The sequence below is a fragment of the Martes martes genome, assembly GCF_963455335.1.
Source record: "Martes martes genome assembly, chromosome: 2".
Lineage (NCBI taxonomy): Eukaryota > Metazoa > Chordata > Mammalia > Carnivora > Mustelidae > Martes > Martes martes.
Window position 1 is genome coordinate 15,166,272 of NC_137889.1, and position 21,310 is coordinate 15,187,581.

General features: G+C 45.4%; 1 protein-coding gene across 4 annotated transcripts in view; it reads right to left on the reverse strand.

The window, feature by feature from the left end:
* Nucleotides 1-21,310, reverse strand: part of ACSL1 (acyl-CoA synthetase long chain family member 1) — a 65,031-nt gene that overhangs the window by 14,856 nt on the left and 28,865 nt on the right. For all 4 annotated transcript variants that reach the window (XM_080797697.1, XM_080797696.1, XM_080797694.1 and 1 more), the window contains exons 3-10: nt 14,752-14,866; nt 10,196-10,260; nt 7,480-7,581; nt 4,788-4,887; nt 4,168-4,346; nt 1,253-1,285; nt 1,021-1,072; nt 446-519 (exon numbers count right to left, since the gene is read on the reverse strand). In XM_080797697.1, coding sequence (XP_080653823.1) covers nt 446-519; nt 1,021-1,072; nt 1,253-1,285; nt 4,168-4,346; nt 4,788-4,887; nt 7,480-7,581; nt 10,196-10,260; nt 14,752-14,866 — 720 coding nt within the window. The remainder of the gene's footprint in view (nt 1-445; nt 520-1,020; nt 1,073-1,252; nt 1,286-4,167; nt 4,347-4,787; nt 4,888-7,479; nt 7,582-10,195; nt 10,261-14,751; nt 14,867-21,310) is intronic.

The following is a 21,310-nucleotide window of genomic DNA, read 5'->3' on the forward strand; positions in this document are numbered from 1 at the left end:
TTCTCATAAAATGGAAGTGAAGTCAATTGCAATAAAGATCAGTAATTCAAAAACCTTCTGCGTCCCATTAACATTTCATTTGTCCACTTATTTTCCCCCACACTGGAATGTAAGTGGATAAGGGCACAAGAGAGTCATTTCTTCTTGGTTCTGTCCTGGAAACAGTTATAGGGCAGTATCCAAATAAAGTTGTACCTATAAAAGTTGTAATAACTTCTGTCTGTCAACTTAGCTTTACAGTCACACACAGGACTTGGGGGATGAGGTCCATGATGAAAATGATTTGAGGGCAGGTGACCTTAGACTATATTAAAGCTCAGCTCTTAACTCTACCTCCAATACAGCAGGGGCCTAACACAGTGGGGCTGCCTTTCCCCCTCTCATTCTTGAGGCCTCATGCCAATCAAGGAACTTGACGAAAGATGATGATACCCCCAAAGTTTACCTCTGTGACTTTCACAAAAGCTGAACAATCGCTCACTATATTTCCATGAGTGATCAGTGCTCCTTTGGGGTTGCCTGAGGAATACACAGGAGCAAAACAAAGTTAAAGAAAGTCCATTCAAAAGTGAACGAAATTAAGGAAGCCCAGAACCCTCTGTAATTGGGTTATGCCGCTAGCGTTAGGTGCACCCAGGAGAGCCAAATGCGGAATGACCTTACATTCTGGAAAAATCTGCCATCCTTTACGTGAAACTTCTTATCATGAACAACCTTTACTAACACGGGTGACTTTTAGAGGGCATGTAAGAAAATGCAGGAATTTTATTTCTGGAAATCAAATGTTGGTTTGTCCCAGGAAATGAGGGAATCTACTGTCCCCTTCCATAAACATCTGAGGAAGTGCACAGCACACGCAGATTCCGAGGTCGAATATAGTGACAGGGGAAGAGTGCTCGAACCCCTATGTCCTCTGCTTTCGGGCCATCTATAGCTCAACTAAGTCCCACGTCACCCGCCATCCAAGAAAGGGGGGGAACTCCAGATACCACTCAGAAGGGACTGCAATTCAAAACTTACCTGTAGTTCCACTGGTGAAACAAATGACTGCAAGATCTTCAGGTCTTGGAGGCTACAGGACATTTAAAAACAAAAACCAAAAACAAAAAGAAACCACACACAACCAAGGTGGTGTAAGTCAGAACCGAAAAGAAAACTATAAGCTATAAGCTAACCCCCAAGAGCTGTACTAGTCTCAGAGACAAGTAGATATTGGAAGAGCTGAAGCAGAGGGCTGACAGGATGAACTTACCTTGGGCCTCTGTCTGTTGGCTCTTCCCAGGTCCTAAATGAGAAGAGAAAAAAAAAATCCTAAATGGGAACATTTTCTAAAAGTAAAGAAGGTGACATCCAGTCACTTCAAGCCGACCTCACCGTGGGATTCACTTATCACTGGCCCAAAGACAGTAGACGTTTCAAATGAAAGAAACAGGCAATTTTAATGAACCTGAAGCGATATATTTAGGCATTGTTCTCAGACGCCATTTTCCAGTTGTCTTCGCTCATATATAAAACCGTATAAATGGTATGAGGACTAGTCTTTGAAACAGGATTTACTCAAAAGACAGGAATCAGAGTCTTTGACGGTGGATTTCTTACCCCCACTCCCACTCCCTTTTATGGTCTTTAGCAAAGCCTGGCTCTTAACCAATGGCAAACCATAATTGTAACCCAAGAACTGATGATGTTCTGTACCCTCCCGCGGTCACCCAATTCTGGGTAACTGGCATCTTCTTCAGTCTGGAGAGAATAATCCATCTCTCGTAGAAGAAATGCTAGAGGCTCAAATAGCTATACTCCCCACATGGAGTGGATTAAAAAAAAAGATTTTGGAACCTCCAATTACAAAACAGTCCTCTAAAATGGTCATAAAGAGTGGCAGGTTCATTTCCGAGGGGCGCATTTCCCAGCAGCTAGCTCCCGTCACTACCAGGGGTCATTTGGACGTTGTTCAGTTCACTGCACACAGGCATCTCGGTGGCCACTTTAATTAGTTATTAATTTCTCTAATGAACCATTTATATTCTTTTCCTATTAAAACTGAATGGCCTGAATGAGCATATGGAGTGAGCATGCCTAGAATTAAGTGGAAATCTGATGAGTGTGCTCAGGGTTCAGGGAGTTTCTGCCCAGCATATGGTTTTAAACTGTTTTTAATCTTAATTACGTTTTAAATTATATCAGAGACAGACCACTGATTCAAAACAGGAACAGTAAAGTCTAAACAGAAGTCAACCAAGAGCTGAAGCAATGGTAATTTCATTTTTTTCCCTAAAGGAATCTTCATCAGACACAAGTCTCCATTCATCTGTTCAAAATTCTTGCATAATTTCAACAGTTACATGCGATTTGGCTTTTAGTTTATCAGGAATAAATGTTATCCAAATGAGTGCCCTATTGGGCAAGAAAGCCCAGAGCCTCAAACCTGTCTAAGGACATTATGTAGAAGAGAGTACAGCAACCATAAAAATGAAAGAATTGTTGCCATCTTTAGGCTCCAAATGCCAAAAACAAAAAACAAAAAAACCTTAACCAGAAGAAAATCCAAATTCCAGTTAATGATCAGCACGCTAAAGTATTCAGGGGTGATAAAAACTGCAACTTAAAGAAAATGCATTAAAAAAATAGATTCAGGAATGAATGGAGGGACGGAGTGATGGATGTGTAGGGGATGAAGCAAATATATTAAAACATTAGCTGTGGGATGCTTGGGGGCTGCGCGGTAGTCTACTGACCAATTCTCCCAACTTGTTTGCATGTTTGAAAATTTTCATAATAAAGTATCAAAAAAAGCAAAAAATTCCAAATACCAATATTTCTCTTTTTGATCCTATAAAACTATCTGTTAATATAAACTTGATCACAGGACCAGCCATAAAGCCAGTTTTACATCCACTTCTTGGAAATTAACCTTTGGCTTACCAAATTTTTAAAGACCGAGTATGAATTACATTACACAGGGAAGTATAGAACAACGCCTTTTATAAAATGAAGACTTTAATATAAACTTTATATTACAATCTTCATTTACCTAAATTTTTTCATCTTAAAATTACTATATCATAAAGCCATCGAAAAACACCCAAAAGTCCTGCGTGTGAACGCATGTGTGTGTGTGCATGTTTGTGTGGTGGGGTCACGGAGGAAGAGGAAAGACGGGGAAACGATGGCATTACCGTGAGCGGCAATCACAAGTGCAGAAGCAAACGTGCGAGAACGCTCGGTACAAAGCTAGCTTGCCCCATTGAACAGCATGGCATATCCCTTCTTATAGACTCAGCTTCTCTGCTACTGTGTGTGTGTACGTGTGTGTGTAAGTGTGTACACATATGAAGACTCTGTTAGAACAAATTACAGTTTTCCTATGAAGGCTAAGTTCCTCCAGAAAGGTATTACACAGATCCTTGTTTGTAGCCTCCAAGGAGAACTGTAAGTAAAATTTAAAACCCTATTTATAACAGTTCCAGGGAAATATTTATAACATTTTCGGAAGGAGAACAACTTACTACTGTATGTAGCCTCTTCCTGCAATATGTCCCTGACAAGATCCTCCTCTTACCAGCTCTTTGGGATTAAACTCTAATCCAAATCCTACTGGAGAATCAGCTTTTTACATGATGTGATGTCAAACAACTGATTTAAATATGGGCCCTGCTCATTTTCCTAGCATGGTTACCTTGAAAGTTTTGATTAACGTGAATCTTAAGAAATTCAATATAAAAATAAACCAAATCCAACATCTATGCTGGGAATTCACCAGGATGCTACAAAAGCAACTTGGGAAAAAAATAATGAGGCGGATCGCCGTAGCTGGCTCTATTTTAGAAACAAAGTAGTAAGTAAATGGCATGGAAGCCTTAAAAGGACATCCAACAACTTAAATCTCTGCCTGAACTGAAAATTCACATTTCTCCCAAATATCGTGTGGCCTGTCAGTAGTCTAGAATAAATATGTGGGCACTGCAACTTGTTTTACAAGAGCACTTTCTGTGTGATGGATTCACGGTGGGGCACGCATATAGAATTCTTCTTTCCAGTTAAGGAGACAGGAATTACCACCCTGGGTCTTTTATGGTTGTTGAGATGACCAAGCAGAGATAGGATTTCCACATTTGAACCAAAATGGCCCCAGGGACACCTGTCAGAGGAATGGGCAGGATGACTCACCTCCATTGCCTTCATACTGATGATTTCCACGCCACATCTTTTGCCTCGTTCCAACAGATCGATGCCATAGGAGTCCATGAGGACGATGGTTTTAATGCCTGATGTTAACTTATTTTCTACACTGTCTAATAAGAGGTTGGCCTTTTCTGGCTTGTCAACAAAAACCAGAGAGAGTTCAGCTGGGAAGGAAGAGATACAATGAAGAATGAGCTCTGAGATATTAAAAACTGACTATATCATATCTGACACCAGGTTATTTTAAGGACTACAGTCTTTGAATAGAAAGATAGTGTGCATTTAAACATAAAATCCCAGGGATGCCTGGGTGGCTCAGTCAGTGAAGCGTCTACCTTCGGCTTAGGTCACGATCCAGGGGTCCTGGGATCGAGCCCAATGGTGGCTCCCCGCTCAGAGAGGAGTTGGCTTCTCCCTCTCCCTCTGCCTCTCCCCCCGTTCTTGTGTTCTCTCTCTCTCTCTTTCCCTCTTTCTCTCAAACGAATAAACAAAATCTTAAAAAGCAAACAAACATAAAATCCTTATCAAATCAAATATAACCCAACATAAAGCCACCAAAGTGGCTGATAACCAGGCCAACGTCCACCCAAAGACCACAGACCTACCTTTGTTGACTATGTAGGTGATTGCTTCCGTTCCAAGGGTATCATAGAGGGGAACAACCACCATAGAGTAAGCAAAGCATCCTTGTTCAATGATCACCCACTAGATGAACGGTAAAGGTTGGGGAGAGAAAAACGAGATGTCATTATGGAACTAATTCAAGGAGAAGAACACTCTAGAGATACTCAAAGTGGAAACACTAGATGTGGCAAAATTCACATTTGTGTGTCTGCTACTATGTGCCAGGCACTGTGAGGGACTCATCGTGCAAACAAAACACCTACTCCCTTCTGAGAAGGAAAGAGCAATTTGCTAGGAGAACTGATGCAAATATGTGAAAAGATAATTAACAATACAAGAGAGTGACAGACTCGGACATGAGGGAGCCCATGGTAGGCCACCTTCGTGGGGACGGTAACTGAGCTCACCCTTTGCCAGGGCAGCACAGTTTGGATGGAGAGAAAAGCAAGGAGACTCCAGTAGTGGGGACCGCATGATCGAGAGCAGGGAGGTGGTGGGCGAGCACCCTGGCCGGAGTGGGTGGCCCAGGCGGCAAGGCTGCGGTGCGACTAGGGAGGGGCCTGGTTCCATTCCCCAGGGAACACACAGCCATGGAGGGCTTCTCGGCACAGCAGAGGCCCTGGGGTCTGCAGATCAGCCAGGCAGCTGTGTGCAGTAGCATCTGGGGACTGAGGAAGGAGGGACACATGCTTGTGTAACAGGAAAAATGTTCTGGTGACATCTCCCCAGAGAAGTGATATAGGAAAGACATGATAAGGTAACTGGTCACCTTGCCTCTAAACTCATCAGCCATGTGGCAACTACTCTGCCTTCCAGGCTGACACAGTGAGGTCAGCCTTTCACTTAAAATCCTTGGCCGCCCCGTTACCTCCAGCTGGAATCCTCGAATCCCCTGCAGCCCACCAACACAGGGCACAGCTACATACTAAGCTGCTGTGGGAAGGGAGCATGGCACACTTAAGTTTGCTTGGCCCTGAACTACTTCTCCCCCTTTTCTTTCCCGGCACCAGTTCCAAGCTACAGACGTGGAGGTCAGGTCCGAGCTTCTCAGCAGGGTCGTGTGGTACATGTGCTCCTGTCTTTCCTGCCCCTCCAAGCTCTACCATAAGAAAATGCCTCCTTCTCCAACACAGACATGCTGCTTGATGCAAACATGTGGTTGTTCCTGACATTCCCTTGGCTCTCCACCCTCAGATACTTCAACACTCCACCGGGATGCCACCTCCAGGAAGTCCTCCTTGACTGAACTCCCATAATCCTTTTTCCCTGTGTCCACGCTTACCACGCTACAGAGAAAGCAGGAGCTTATGGGCTGGTCTTCCAAGTCACTGTTGTGCTTTGGTGCCTCGCAGTGCCTGGCATATAGTAGGTGCTCAATAAACATTTATTAATCTAGCTGATAAATACAGGAAGGGACTTACTGTGTGAAGTAAGGAATGCCTGTCCTTGTGATCGACTCATTATAAAATTCCACTCACACAAAAGTCTGGGTTGTGTTCCTTTGAATGAGTTTTACTTGAAATGAAAGAAACTAAATTTCATGAGCCTGGTCGCTGTCCAGCTGTGGAAAATGCTGTTTTTCCCTTACCAATACATAAAACTGTAGGAAACCATCCTCATTTATAAAACAGTCGGTAGCACATGGATGGAGCCCACACGTCTTTTGGACACAGGAACCAATCCAACTTCTTCAAGCTTAGTGCCTGAATTTTTCCCAGCCAAGTTATGCCATTAATCTGTTCACAAACGCCATAAGCAACAGCTCCAAAATGGCTTCTCGTTTAAACTGACCTTTAATGTAGGGGTCTGCAGAAGCACCAGACAGTGCCCTTGACAGCCAGCCAGACAGACAGACCACACACCCACACTAAGGCTGACTCACGGTCAAGGCATGCCATGGTATTTTAAACTTTGTAATCTGATCAGAGGGCAAGCTCCTACCTTTCAGAGAGCAAAGAGGAGAGTCTGCAACTGACAAAGATGTGTCATGCTATTCTTCTAACCACAGACATAAACCTTAAGGTAAGAAGATTCTTTGTGAACCACTTGTTCTAGCAACTTCTCTGTTAGTTTTTGTTTGGAACCTGGTTTTAAAAAAACAAAAACCAATAATCCAAAGAGTGATTTTCTTTTCCCCTGCACTTAAGGTCAAGGACGCCCTGGCTTGGGTTTTTGTATGCGGCACTTTAAAAAAATTTTTTTTTAATTTTTATTTAAATTCAATTAACGTATAATGTTTGTTAATATAACATATAATAATTATTAATAATGTTAATATTTCAGAGGTAGAGGTCAGTGATGCATCAGTCTTATACAACATCCACTGCTCATTACGTCACATGCCCTCCTTAATGTCCATCAGCCAGTCACTCCATCCCCTCACTGTTCTCCCCTCCAGCAACCCTCAGTGTGTTTCCTATGGTTCAGAGTCTCTTATGGTTTGTGTCCCTCTCTGATTTCATCCCCTATGATCCTCTGTCTTGTTTCTTGAATTCCATATATGAGTGAGATCATAAGATAATTGTGTCACTTTCTAAGGAATAACACAGAGACATATTCTCGGTAGAGATCAGAGCACAAAATCAGGTCCTGAGCAAAAGCAGGTATGAATTCCCAATGGCTCTTCCATCCCCAAACTCTCAACACCACTCAGAACTGTCTCATGGTCAATACCTCAGGTCTGTTCTGAGCGAAGATGCCAATGAACTGATCCGGGGAAGGCTTGAAGCCCTTCTGGAGGAGCGCTGAGCCCACACACTCGGCTATCTCGGCAACCTAGAATGGGGAGGACAGACGTCAGGAACGGGGTCAGGCCCAGCACAAGGAACAGAGCTCACCGGGTGATGGCCGAGCCTGACACCTTGGCCAGCGAGCAGCAGCACGTGGATGAGAAGAGCCGGAGCAAACAGGCATTCCCTTAGCTCTACATGTTTGTAAAACACAAGGCATGATTCGCCGGATCTCACTATTAAGGGAATTGATCAGAGGGCCTCCTCCTGGAAAGTAGACAAATTGGATCCCGACAGCTGCAGGTCACAGATCGCTGGATGTTAGGCCTTCTGAGGCATTTCTATTTCACACTTTACTTTCATAAAATTATAAAACTATAATTTCATAAAATTATAAATAACAGACACAGAATTATTATTATTATTATTATTATTATTGTGACCATCTGGAGTTATAAAAAGCAGCAAAGCAGCCCAAACTTGTCACTTGTTATAAAAACAGAAATAGCAAGGTTGGGGGACACCCTCCTTCAAAAAAACTTGTAAAAATTTTACATAAAATAAATAGATAAGAAAATAAATACTCTTATTGCATGTAAAAATAGGCAGATTCATAAAAACTAAGTAGGACTATAAACTTTCCCCCATCCTCTCCCTATTCCTATCACAAAGTAACTAAAAAAAAATTTGTTTTAATCTTCAAATTTGGATTATTTTCCTGATTCTCAGTTGGTGGCTTCTCAAGAGCACTTGGAAATCACACCCACGCCCGTGGGATAAAGCCACACCTATTCTGGCCCAGAACTCTGTTTGTCCTGGCACATGGCACCACCGCGCTCTGCCTATGGGGACGAGAGCTGACACAGGTGAGGTGACAGCAAGAATGATATGAATATGCTTATTGTTTTCGTACCCACAGCCTGTTTCACAACCTCTGCTCGCATGTCAGGGACGAGCCCGTGAAACGCCACCGTAGTTGGCAGAGAGTATCAGGATAAACCGCAGGCATTTCTAGCTCTAGACAGAGGCTCCGTACATTTGTTTGGGAAACCTCAAAGGGGCTCCTAGCCCCACAAAGGTCAGAGTCACTAGGCTAATGAAAAGGCTTGAAGGTACAAATCCAGAGTTGGCTTCTCTGGGTCTGGTTTTAGGTCTTCACCAGCCTCTGGCTGAAATGTACCAAACACAGATGAATGTCTTCAGAAACCGCAGCGATTTTTCAATCTGCCTCGAAAAAATCCAATTGGCCGAGGACTTGCCTTCTCTGCCTTCGGGCTGGCATACAACAGGAGGAATCAGACAGCACGGGGGGAATCCGTGAGGCCTGAAGCCCACCATGCAACACTGTGTGTCCAACGCAATCAACTGTTTACACACCACGTGTGAAAATGAGGAAGCTCGGCAACTGCTTTATCTGGGCTCTGGTAAAGCAAAAGGAAAGCGGCGGATTCCCTCTGGCCCCTGGGGCCACACAGCGCATTGCTCCTTCCACAAGGAAGGGACGCCAAGCTCTTCTGCCGCTCTGCTATCCTTCAAGAGCTAAGCAAGCAAAGCCTTTTGCATTTCATTCATCCTCAGAAGAGGGAAGGGGAAGAAAACACGGTGTGTGTCTCCGTGTGGGGAGGGCCGGTGAGCGCGAGTCCCAGGCAGGCTTCGGGGCGCCTCGTGACCATCCCCGGTCACGTACACTCCAGCGTGTGCCAGCTGTCGGGGCGCCCTTCCCACCGAACGTGGAAGGAGGAAGCTCATTTGCAGTCATGAACGCCACAGGATGACCTGTCCCTACAGCAGGGAGCCATTTCCTGGACAGCCGTGCTAGAAACACAAGGCAGCAGACTGGACACTTCCCAGGGGGTCCCAGACACTCTTGGGGTCCTACTGCCATGGGGGAGAGAAGCAGGGGCTTCGAGATGTCCTGTTATCACGATAAAAATAAAAAGCAATGTCTCCCTGCTCTGCTTTCTGCCGTCAGCAACTATTTAAACAGCAGCAGCTGTGAATGAGCGGGGCCTGCGGAGGGCCAAGAATAAATCTACCCCATCCCAGCCTCCTTCGTGCTGATACAGTAATGCAGGTGTCGCTTCTGAACATCTGCACCACTCACTACGGCTGCCCTGGGGTTCCATGTCACACCAGTCCCCAGTGGGTCAGGTTACCCAGACCAGAAGATGTGGCTCTCACTTCCGGTCCCATTTTTGCCACTGACCAACTGTGACCTTGGGCGAGTCCCATCCTTTCCTAGGGGGTGTTTTTTCATCTATGAAATGAGAGAGTTGCTCCATACTGGGGCTTCTAAAAGTCTCTAGCACCCTGTAAGGCAGAGGAGAGCTTCTATCCCCTCATGGGCTTTGGGAGAGAGTCACCTGCTTCGAGCACATTTCTAGAATACTATCTTGGAATCATATTCTGCTCCATGGTGCGCCCACTTAAGTTCTACAAGAAAGTGCTTTTGAACCGCCAATTAAGTGACTTAATCATTTTTTTCCAAATCTTTGTGTAAAACTTCTCCCTTTGGAGGCTGCACGTTACCCCACAGCTCCGGACTAGCCCAGTGCACAGATCCTGTAGCAAGCTTCCAGTCCTCACAGTCAGTAGCTCCAAGAACAGACAGATTTCAGCCCCACAGTGTGCCTGAGGACCCACAGAGCCAGAAAACTCACCTGTTTGTATGAAAGCCATTCGTAGGGCTGGTCTGGCTTCCGAGAGCCTAAACAAGGGCCGTTATCTAAAAAAAGAAAAAAAGAATGAAAAAAAAAAAGGGTTTAATGTGCATAAATATTCTAACTGGTACCCCACTTCATTCTACAAAGTATCCACAGACTTTGGTCCCAATTGGAAATAAGGAGTTCAGATTAGAAATGTGTTCTCCCAGGGTTCTGGTGTGATTTTTTGTTTGTTTGTTTCTATTTTGTTCCTTAAATGGGGCAGGAGAAGAGGAAAAGCAAGAGGATATGAGGCCGGGGTGCCGGGGGGCTCAGTCAGTCAAGCATCTGCCTTTGGCTCAGGGGTCCTGGAATCCAGCCCTGCTCACGGGGGAGCCTGCTTCTCCCTCTGCCCCTGCCACTCCCCCTGCCTGTGTTGCATCTCTCGCCCACTCTCTCTCAAATAAATAAATAAAATATATATTTTTTTAAAAAGATATGAGGCAAATACAATTTTTAAGGACACTCAATTTGTGAATTCTTCATATCCTATTGGTTTAGAAAGGAGTCAACAGCTGCATGGTTAAAAAAAAAAAAAAAAATCCTGGTGCAGGTTTCAGAAGAATCCCTCAAAATTTCTAAAGTGTAAAGCATTCTAACTCAGAATGTAAAAAGGAAAATATGACTCTTAAATGCCCAAATTCTGATGACCTGGAATGTACTTACATGGGTGAAGCTTTACTGGCAGAGAAACAAAATGAGGAAAAGACACAAAATAAAGAGAAAATAAGGTGGGGTATTTGCGAAAGCAAAAAACTAAGAAATATCAGGATGTGTCCTGATTCTAACTTAGGTACTGAATAGGCAGAGAGCAAGAAAACCCATATTATGTATTCCTGCTAAGGGCTAGTACAGTAATAAGTACCACTGAGATCATTTATATTTGGAATCATGGGAGTTTCCTTCTACAGGTAGACCCTAAGCTCACTTTACGCTCAGTTTGTAACTGTTGAAGACAAAGCAATGTCCAGCTAAAGGAAAAAAAAAAAAAAAGAAAGAAAAAGAAGAGAAAAAGCTGCCATGTTCCGATGATGAGAGCTGACCACAGAGCTAACTAGAAACACAGGCTCTGTGTTAAGCTGGGCCTCATAGCTCCTTCTACAGGGCGTTTTTTTGGTCATCTCCCCTCTGGAACAGGGGACCTGCTTTTCTGTTTTGAGACTACAATGTATACGGCTGCCCCATTCTGGGTTTGAGTGTCAGCTGAAGTGTCCCGATTTGGTTTGGGGGCCTGGAGGACGGCAGGAAGGCTGAGCCTGGCCCCATCGGCAGCCCTGACAAGGCCGGGCCCATGAGGCGGAGTTACGCCCTGGAGAGGAGGAGTGGGATGTGTGATGGGTCAGTCCTGAGGACAGGGAGGACCCAGGCTGGACCGAGTCACTGCTTCACGTTCACTTCTGGTTGTCTCTACTGCAGCCTTGAGGAACACAGAAAAGAGCACAAGGGGCCTCCTTCTCAGACCCTCTGCCATTCACAGGGACTGTGATAAAGGCCAGGCCGGACATCACAAGTTCCACCAGAAGTTGTTTTCAGACACATACCATATGAAATAATGTTATGTTATTCTCCCAGAACAGGGATTGGCGGTGTATGCAAGCAGCGGCCAAATCAAGCCTGCCACCTGTTTTTGTGAAGACAGTCTTACTGGAGCACAGCCTCACTCGCTCATTTACATATTATCTAAGACCTTCAGCCGAGCAGGCCTGACAGAGACCACGTGGTCCCAAGAGCCTACATATTTACTATCTGGCCCTTTCCAGAAAAGGTTTACAGACCCCAGCTCCAGGACAGTGGGAACTTAAAAAAATACCATACCCAGGTCCTACTAACAACAAAAAAATTTTAATTCTTTTTTTAAAAAATTTTAAACTCAATTAATTAACATATAATGTATGGTTTGTTTCAGGGGTAGAGGTCTGTGATTCATCAGTCTTTTTTTTTTTTTAAGATTTTATTTATTTATTTATTTATTTATTGTTTTAGATTTTATTTATTTATTTGATGGACAGAGATCACAAGTAGGCAGAGAGGCAGGCAGAGAGAGAGGAGAAAGCAGGCTCCCCACGGAGCAGAGAGCCCAATGTGGGACTCGATCCCAGGACCCTGGGATCATGACCTGAGCCGAAGGCAGAGGCTTTAACCCACTGAGCCACCCAGGCGCCCTGAGATTTTATTTATTTATTTGACAGACAGAGATCACAAGTAGGCAGAGAAGCAGGCAGAGAGAAAGGAGGAAGCAGGCTCCCTGCTGAGCAGAGAGCCTGATGTGGGGCTCGATCCCAGGACTCTGGGATCATGATGTGAGCCGAAGGCAGAGGCTTAACCCACTGAGCCACCCAGGTGCCCCTCATCGGTCTTATATAATGCCCAGTGCTCATTGTAACACATACTCTCCCCAATGTCCATCACCCAGCCCAATTTTTTATACAACTGGACGGGGATGGGGCCTGGGCAATACTGCTGTGCAGCCAGAGACGAGAATCCACAGGTTCGCAGGCAGGGCCCTCCTCTTACAAGCGGCTCCCTGTGTACAGTCTGAAAAGACGAGCTTTTAAAAACTCCACGCCGGCTTCTCCTTTCATTCAACAAACTCCCAACTACCTTATCTAGATGCTGGTGTTTGCTCTCCTATAAAGGCTTCATCGTATGGTAGTCTAGGAAAATTAAAGCTTAGAATAAGGATGCCTGGGTGGCTTAGATGGTTAAGCATCTGCCTTCGGCTCAGGCAGGGTCATGGCATCTAGCCCATGTCAGGCTCTCTGCTTAGCAGGGAGTCTGCTTCTCCCTCTCCCTCTGCCTGCTGCTCCCCCTCCCTCAAATAAATAAATAAAATCTTAAAAAAAAAAAAATACTTAAAAAAAAGGGCTTAGAATAAAAAAGCTTCCCTGGGCGGGGGGCGGTGGGGAGAAGGCAAAGGGACCTGCAAAGGAGCTTCCTTCAATCAGTACAGATTAAGAAGAGTGAACTTTGTTTTCTTCAACTTCTCTGTAACAGTCATATAAGATTTTCATTTTCTAAGTAGAGAAAGTGACCAAAAAATTCTTGAAAAGTTACTGTCTTGAGGTCAGAGGACAGTCAGAAGGATAATGTAAGTCATCATACTATCAGGATGAATTCATTCTCTGCTTACACTGAGAAAAACGTAAAAACATTTCTACACATGGCTTTGTGGTAGTGGTAAAGATTCTATATACATATGTAAAAATCTATAAATATACAAATATTTAATATATAAATATTTTGAAGTGGCTGTATGGAATGACCCACTCTGACCCTGACACTATTATTTGAACAAGTTCAAAATATAGAAATAACTTAGCTTTCCCTTTAGAGTGGGGCTTAATGAATCTTCTACAGGAACACTGGGTCAAAAATGCATTAGAGCCGTTCAGCGTTACCAGTAGCCAGTAAAAAACAGGGCACTTCTGAGCAAGTATTATATGCAACACACTGTGGGGCCAGAGACGGCAACAGCACAAAGTCCCTCACTGTCAGCCGACTCCGGTCTAGCTCATTGTGGCAAAAATTAAAGCTAGCCATCAAAAGATTTAAACAACAAATCATGAATCCCGGAGGCCATTTCTACAGAGTGACCCGAAACAAGCCAAAATGAAGAGGTGAAAACACAAAGAGGGGTGCGGGCAGCTGAGGAGACATTAATGGAGCACCTACTGTTTGCCAGGCCGTGTGCCAATGCCAAGAGAAGAGACAGCCGCCCTGCTCGAGGAGCCCTGGTGAGTGGGACAGAACAGCAGGCGAGTGCCTCGGCTCCCTGGAGGGGCGATTACAGAAATAGGTACAAGATGCTGGGGGGGAAACACCTCACCTGGAGGCAGGAGATGAAAAGGAAAGACTAGGGCGGCGGCACAGAAAAGGGAGAAATGCAACAGGCGCTGTCGAGGGCCAGTAAACAGAGACAAGCGCACGAAGGCGTGGGGTTATGAGAAAGGGGAGGAGGGTACTGGTTTTGCAAGAGGTTCGGTGTAAACTTGAGGAGACTCTATCTGGAGCCTGGCAGGGCCGGAAAGGCAGGCAGGAGCCTCGGAGCACGGGCTGGGTTTCTCTGGCCACCGTTAGTGCGGAAACGTGTCCCGTGAGCCACACTTGCAAAGGCTCTCCTAGAACACTACTTCCTTGGGATATTGGTGTTTATTTCTCAAAATACCGGTCTCATGGTCAAGTAAGTTTGAAAATGTTGGATTGGGCCTCATTAAACCTCTCTTTTGACCTCAGAAAATGTCAGCACCCAATAATGAGCTCATCTCTGTGAGACTGCATAAAATCCAGGACACGCTGAAAACCTCTTTGACCATGAGACCCTCTCTGCCCGGGGAGCAGCCAGAGGGGCTCGTGGGCCTTGGGGTTCACTCTGGAGACGGTATGGGAGGAGGCAGGGGACTTGAACAGGCGGAAGGAGATGGAAGATGAGAGCAAATACGACTTCCTCAAGAGAGACCGCTTGTTCTCAGTGAAAATCACTGAACATTAGTCACCCAAGTGCAGCAAATGCTTACTTGAAATCTGGATGCCTCTCTGGAAGCCTTCGTACAAAGTTCTGACATCTTCGTAGAAATACACCAAGGGCTCATCGCTATCCAGCAGCGGCGATCTCCGAGCGCCATCGCTACCCTGTGCAAAGAGACACAGACGCAGGAGCACGTTAGGGGAAAACATTAAAAATAAAAAGCCTAACGTGCGTGCCCACCAGGCCCTCCACGGGACCCTTGTGGGGTCGCTGCTTAGTATTTGTGGAACGAATGGAAGTGCAGGATTTGCTAAGAGAACTCATTTGCCTGGGGTCAAGTGCAGCAGGCTTCAGAGAATCAAGGCTAAGACCAAACGGCCGTCAAGAGGGGCCCACCTCTGAGCAGGGGTCTGGCCGGATAAGGGGAAGAGAGCAGAAGGACTGGAAATGTGCCGCCCCCACCACACAAGCCTCTACTATCAAGGGCAAGGGGACGGAGCTTGCATCAGCTCTCAAGGAAATGACCTGCCATTTGCTTTTACTTCCATCCCGTGTATTCCTTTTGAGATTATTTCCACTGTTTGATCCCCATGTCCACAGCAGTAGATTCCTGGGAGGGAATCTCTGATTTTCCAGGGAAATCAGATGATATAGGAACTTCTGGTACTGCAAGAAAGGACCACTCACAAGTAGGAGAGACTGTTTCTAGTGTGAGGTTTGAAGAAAGCAGAGAGGAAAGCCTTCACAAGAAAGGAGCAAAGGGCTGGGTCTCAGACAGCACAGTTGCTGATGGAGACACCAAAAGCATTCCAGGGGACGAACCAACATGGAGAGCCTTTGTAGGTCATGACCACCAGACAGACTTTGGTGGATCCTTTTTCTTCTTCTTCTGTTTTTTTTTTTAAATTTTTTTAAAAAAGATTTTATTTACTTATTTAACAGAGAGAGCGAGCGAGCGAGAGAGGGAACACAAGCGGGGGAGAGGGAGAAACAGGCTTCCCACCAAGCAGGAAGCCCCATGTGGGGCTCGATCCCAGGTCCCCGGGATCATGACCTGAGCTGAAGGCAGACACTCAACAGACTGAGCCACCCAGGCACCCCTGTTTTTTGTTTGTTTGTTTATTTGTTGTTGTTGTTGTTTTTTTTTTAGGATTTCGGTAGGATTCTTCATATCTCCTGTAAGCTCTCTCCCCAACCAATTTATCATATATGTACTTCAAAAAAAAAAAATAGTACAGAAGTATATTAAGAAAAAATAATGAGTAGCCCCTATTATCAGTTCGATGATTTCTTTCCAGACTTTTTTCTTTGCTTTACATAAATTTAGATAAACTCTTTCATTATCTACTATGTACTAAATATGTGTGTGACACTTGACCTAATGTGGCAAATCGTTTTCTGGGATAAATATCACCCGATGATATATATATATATATATATATATGTGTATATATATATATATATTTTAAAGATTTTGTTTATTTGACAGACAGAGATCACAAGTAGGCAGAGAGGTAGGCAGAGAGAGAGAGGAGGAAGAAGGCTCCCTGCCGAGCAGAGCGCCCGATGTGGGGCTCCATCCCAGGACCCTGAGATCGTGACCTGAGCTGAAGGCAGAGGCTTAACCCACTGAGCCACCTAGGCGCCCCACCCCACGATGATATATGTGACTCATCAGCACACTCTATCTTGGCAGACGCCTGTTAACACCCGTGGCCATGATTCCAAACGTGATTATTAATTATAACACACTACTTAATAAAGCAGAGAAGTTATTCTCTGTGTGTACTACGGTGGGAAAACCTCTGCTCCGTAGAATCATGCGTCATGACAACCTAATCTCCGAGTCTGTCTGCTTGTCTGCAAAACGGGGATCCCATGTGTCCGTGTCCAGGGTTATCTTCAGCTAAACAAAATTGGTCCTATAAAAGAGGAGTATGTAGAATACGACTCAGACACCCTATAACAAGCCTTAACTACAAATGCCAGTCCTGCTTAGCCTGTATCTTTTCTCCAACAAATACTCTGATTACAATTCAGAAGTAATCTTGTGGCTTTACAGTAAGCATTGGAAGCCTTTTCAACCCAGGAAGGCGCCCACCAAAAAGAGCCAGGGCCTCACGGCTATGGCAGGAGAAAAAGGAGCAAGGGAAGGAGCGACAGAAAAGGGGAAGAACAGAGGTGTGCCTGGTGGAGAGGAGCAAACAGCCACATGTAACCGCCTCCTGGCCACTGGCCCAGCCTGGCCCACTGCGCCTATCAAGCATGGCCAGGAGGCACAGGCAGCTTGGTGGCCCAGGTCCTCACGACCTCAGCTTAGGACAGGGCCTCCTACGCCTCTCATCCTGCCATGAATTCATGCGTGGTATCACTTGGGGGGTCTCTCTGCAAAAGCAATCCTGCCCTCCCCCAGCATTCCACTGAGAACTCTCACAGCTGTCAGTGGGGCAGAGGGGCATCAGGGGAATGAGACACAGAGCTTTCTCCGAAGGACCCCGTCGTCTTATCCTTACATCCCCAGAAGGGCTCCACGGAGCACTGGCTGGGCAAAGAGCACGCAGGAGGTCAGGATGAATGGAGAGGAGTAGCCTGGAATCTTCAGATTCCTCGAGCCAAGGTCCCCAAATGATAGGCTGGGGAACACCAGGCCCTTCTAAGGAAAGCAAATTAGCTCACCCTTCCCTAGATCTACTGAATCAGAAACTCTGATCCAGCAGAGTATGATCCAGCAGCTGTAGCAAGCCCTCTGGGGGATTCTGGTGCACACTGGTGAGAACCACTCACTGGATGCACTAAGGTATGCAGGGGAGTAGCGAAAATTGGAACGATGCTTCAGAAAGAAAAGCTACAAGAAGCAAGGCAGCAGCACGAAGAATGGGATGGAGGGCAAGGGACCAGAGAAAAATGTACTCATGGGGGCCTGGGTGAGGGCAGTGGCAAGTGGGAATGGGGAGAAGGATGACACCAGAAGCAGGAAGGGTTAATGAATGAGATCTGCCCAGTCACCGGGTCTAAAGAAGGAGGTCTAAAAATAGCAGTTCCATTTAATCAAAAATAGAAGACTGGGCATGGGCGCCAGGTTTGAGAAGAGAGTTGGTTTAGCTTTGGATATAGGGAGGCCATATCCCTTTCAAGATAGTAGGTCAACCTCCCAATTCCTATTTTGAGAATCACTGGTCTGGAGGATAATTTGATGAAAAACTTTTGGTTAAATAATTCTTTGGTTAAGGTTAATTTTTTGGTGGCACATCATCCTCAAAACTTTGAGAAACATGGAAGTAACAGAGCCAAATCTAAGTTAAAGAAGTTAATTGAAGACAAGATATTTTTTATTCTTCTTCTAATTAGCAATCAGAATACTTAGCAAAGGTTTGAAGATGAAGCAATAAATAAGCTCTAGGCCCAAAAGGCACACCATTTAAGGCATAGGTGAAACTAGGTAAAAAGTCACACTGTTACTTACTCGTAATATACTCTGTAATTTCAAAATTTCTGAGTGAAAGGTGAGGGAGGCACTAAGCAAGATCCGTGCTTTGCAATGTGTTGCCCTATGAAATGATCACACGTTCCCCTGAAGAATCACCATTTTTGAACAAAAATGCTATTTGTGAACACTGGGTGTTGGCAACCTTAATTATACCTACAAAGGGGAAAGGACTGCACTCGGGGTGTTGGGAATCAGGGCTGAAACTGAGCTCAAATGTCTATATGTGCTACAAACTCAAGCCATTTCAAAAGGAGGGCATTCCATTACTGGGTCATGCAAGGACATGTCGCTATTTCTAGGAACATTTACTTAAATGAAAAAAAATACTTCTGGACTTCTGATATAACCTACAGATGGAGGGTAGAGGCCGGGGTTTCAATTATTTCCAAGAAACAGGGAGAGCGGGGATTCCTAGGTGGCTCAGTTGGTTGGGCATATGCCTTGTGCTCAGTAGTGATCCCAGGGTCCTGGGATTGAGCCTCGTGTCGGGCTCCCTGCTCAATGGAGGCCTGCTTCTCCCTCTCCCTCTCTCCCCAGCTTGTGCTCTCTTTCTCTCTCGAATAAATAAATAATTAATAAATAAACGAAAGGAAGGAAGGAAGGAAGGAACAGGGAGAGATAAGCAGACAACCCCAACTAAACGTACAGGAAATCAGTCAGTAAGATTGAGTATCAAGGAGGATTATGCTATACACTTCTTTAATGTGGTTTTAGAGTCTTCTAATTTAAAAAAAAAAATAGAGACGGTCATGAGTCAAATACACTACGGTCACATCAGTGGTCCTGAGTCCATCTGGCAACATCTCTATAAGCTAAGGTTCCTCTTGAGGTCAGTCTCCCCATGTGGGCTGAATTAGGAAATGAAAGTTCAAGTTCCACTTGGGCCCAGTAAGGGCAGGACCACAGTGGATGTCTGCATATCTGTGGTTCCCAAGACCAGGACTTTTGCCTATACAGGCCCTTGCTCCCACTTTCTGAAAGTTCACTTTATGAAACCTGACTTTTATGAAAGACCCACATGAGTACTACCTGTTTTCACCAACTGGACAAAATCTGAAGAGGAGTTTCGTGTTTATGCGAAAAGGAGTTTCACGTTTACATAGATCTTTTTGTAAAAGGGAAGTGGCATAACTGGAACTTCTGGAAAGTGGGGGACACTCTTGCTTTATGCCCTTTAGGCTTACAAACGCTTTCTTAGGGGCGCTCTACTTTTGGATACCAGGGGAAAACTGTATTTGATGAAAAGGACTCAAGATGGTGAGAGTCATTTTGTGCACGCTCATATTTAAATGCAAAAATGGAATTACAGGGGCACCTGGGTGGCTCAGTGGGTTAAAGCCTCTGCCTTTGGCTCAGGTCATGATCCCAGGATCCTGGGATTGAGCCCTGTGTCGGGCTCTCTGCTCAGCAGGGAGCCTGCTTCCCTTCCTCTCTCTCTCTGCCTGCCTCTCTGCCTACTTGTGATCTCTGCCTGTCAAATAAATAAATAAAATCTTTTTTCAAAAAATGGAATTACATTCTTGTGGATTTCTGGGGGATAGAAAGATCCGGGCTTTGTAAACTGGTCTCCTTCATCTCAGTCTAGAAAATGGGTATCTGCAGGCCACGACAGTCAAGTTCCCTCTGTGTTACTATTGTTTACTCCTGCTAAGGGGGTGGTGGACAGAAAGAGGAAGGGAGACAAGGGAGGGAAGGAGAACTACGTAACTTGTAAGGAAACTGTGGAAGACGTGGCTGGATTTTAATGTTAAATCCATCTCCAGGGGGAAAAACAGCAGAATCATAGCCCTAGGGGCACAGGGGTTTTATGGGTTGTTGTTGGATTTTTGTTTATTCATTTATTTATTATTTTCTATTGCCAATATCCTCCATGTGAAACATTCTTCCCAGCACTTACATTTTTACGTGCCTCTTACCCTGCCCAGAGCATCACTGTCTTGCTTCGCAGGCACAAAAACCACTTACATCCAGTGACCTCTTAGAGAAACTCCCTGGCCATCGATTCTCATTCCCACCAACACTTGATCTTTGCTGTATGAACCAGGGCCTTTAAAGGCCAGCCGGCCGGTGACCTTCCCACCTCAATTCCTGAATGCTAACAGACAGGACACCTAAAACACACCTAACTCCCCGTGATATGCTGAGCTGTCTACATCCCAGCATAACGGGGAACCATCAAGCTCACTGTTCGTGCTCACCATTGAACAAACTGACTTCCCGAGATCCTTTATGCCCAGGGAAGAAAGAAAGGACAGAACCATCCCATCACCATCAGTGCTGGGTTCTGTCATCTGAGTGCAGGAATGATGGAAGCTAAGTGACTATTTTCCTGAGCGCCCGCTACATGCCAGCTGCTCTGCAGGTGAGAAAGCAGCCCCAGGGTGAGGCTTTGGCAGGAAATGATCTGGACCCAGCTCCGTGGACATTCGGCACGGTAAGAAGATTCTGTGGGTCCCGATCAGGTTCAACCTCACCCCCACACCACTCATCTCCATCTTCAAGGAGCTAGGCCCAGATCACCGGTGGCCGACTCAGTTTTTTGGTTCTTCAACACTTTCCCCTCATCCCAGAAGGGCTTCCATTTCACACCCCCCACCCAGTTTCCTACTTCCTGAGCCCCTGCTTTCCCAAGCGAAGGATGTGCTTCGGGGGGGGGGGGTGTGAAGCTGGCACAGCACTTGGAAACGATAGTTCTGTGCCCCAAAGTACATTTCAATGTCATCACAAGGGGACATCAGCCAACCACAGAAGGGAAAACAGCACCCTCCCACCTCCATGAGAGGGAAGAAAGTCTGGAGCCACCAAACCCCAAACCCACAAACACACATTGTTCCAGCAAGACAAAACTGCCTGTAGCATCTCTACGTGCCCGCTATTTAGAACATGCCAGCCATTCCGCTCCGCTGTAGACGAGTTGACAGGGAACCAGTGTCTACTTCTCATCCATGGCTGGCCTTCTAGACACGAAGTGTGAGAAGGAGGGAGTTCTGTCGAGAGGCTCGGAAAGTTTTCAGTTGTCATTTTTCATTTGGCACGAGTTGCCCCGGCTATTTTTAAACTCAAATAAATATGCCAGCACACACTTCTGTCATTTATGAATACACACGTTCCCTGCTCAAGG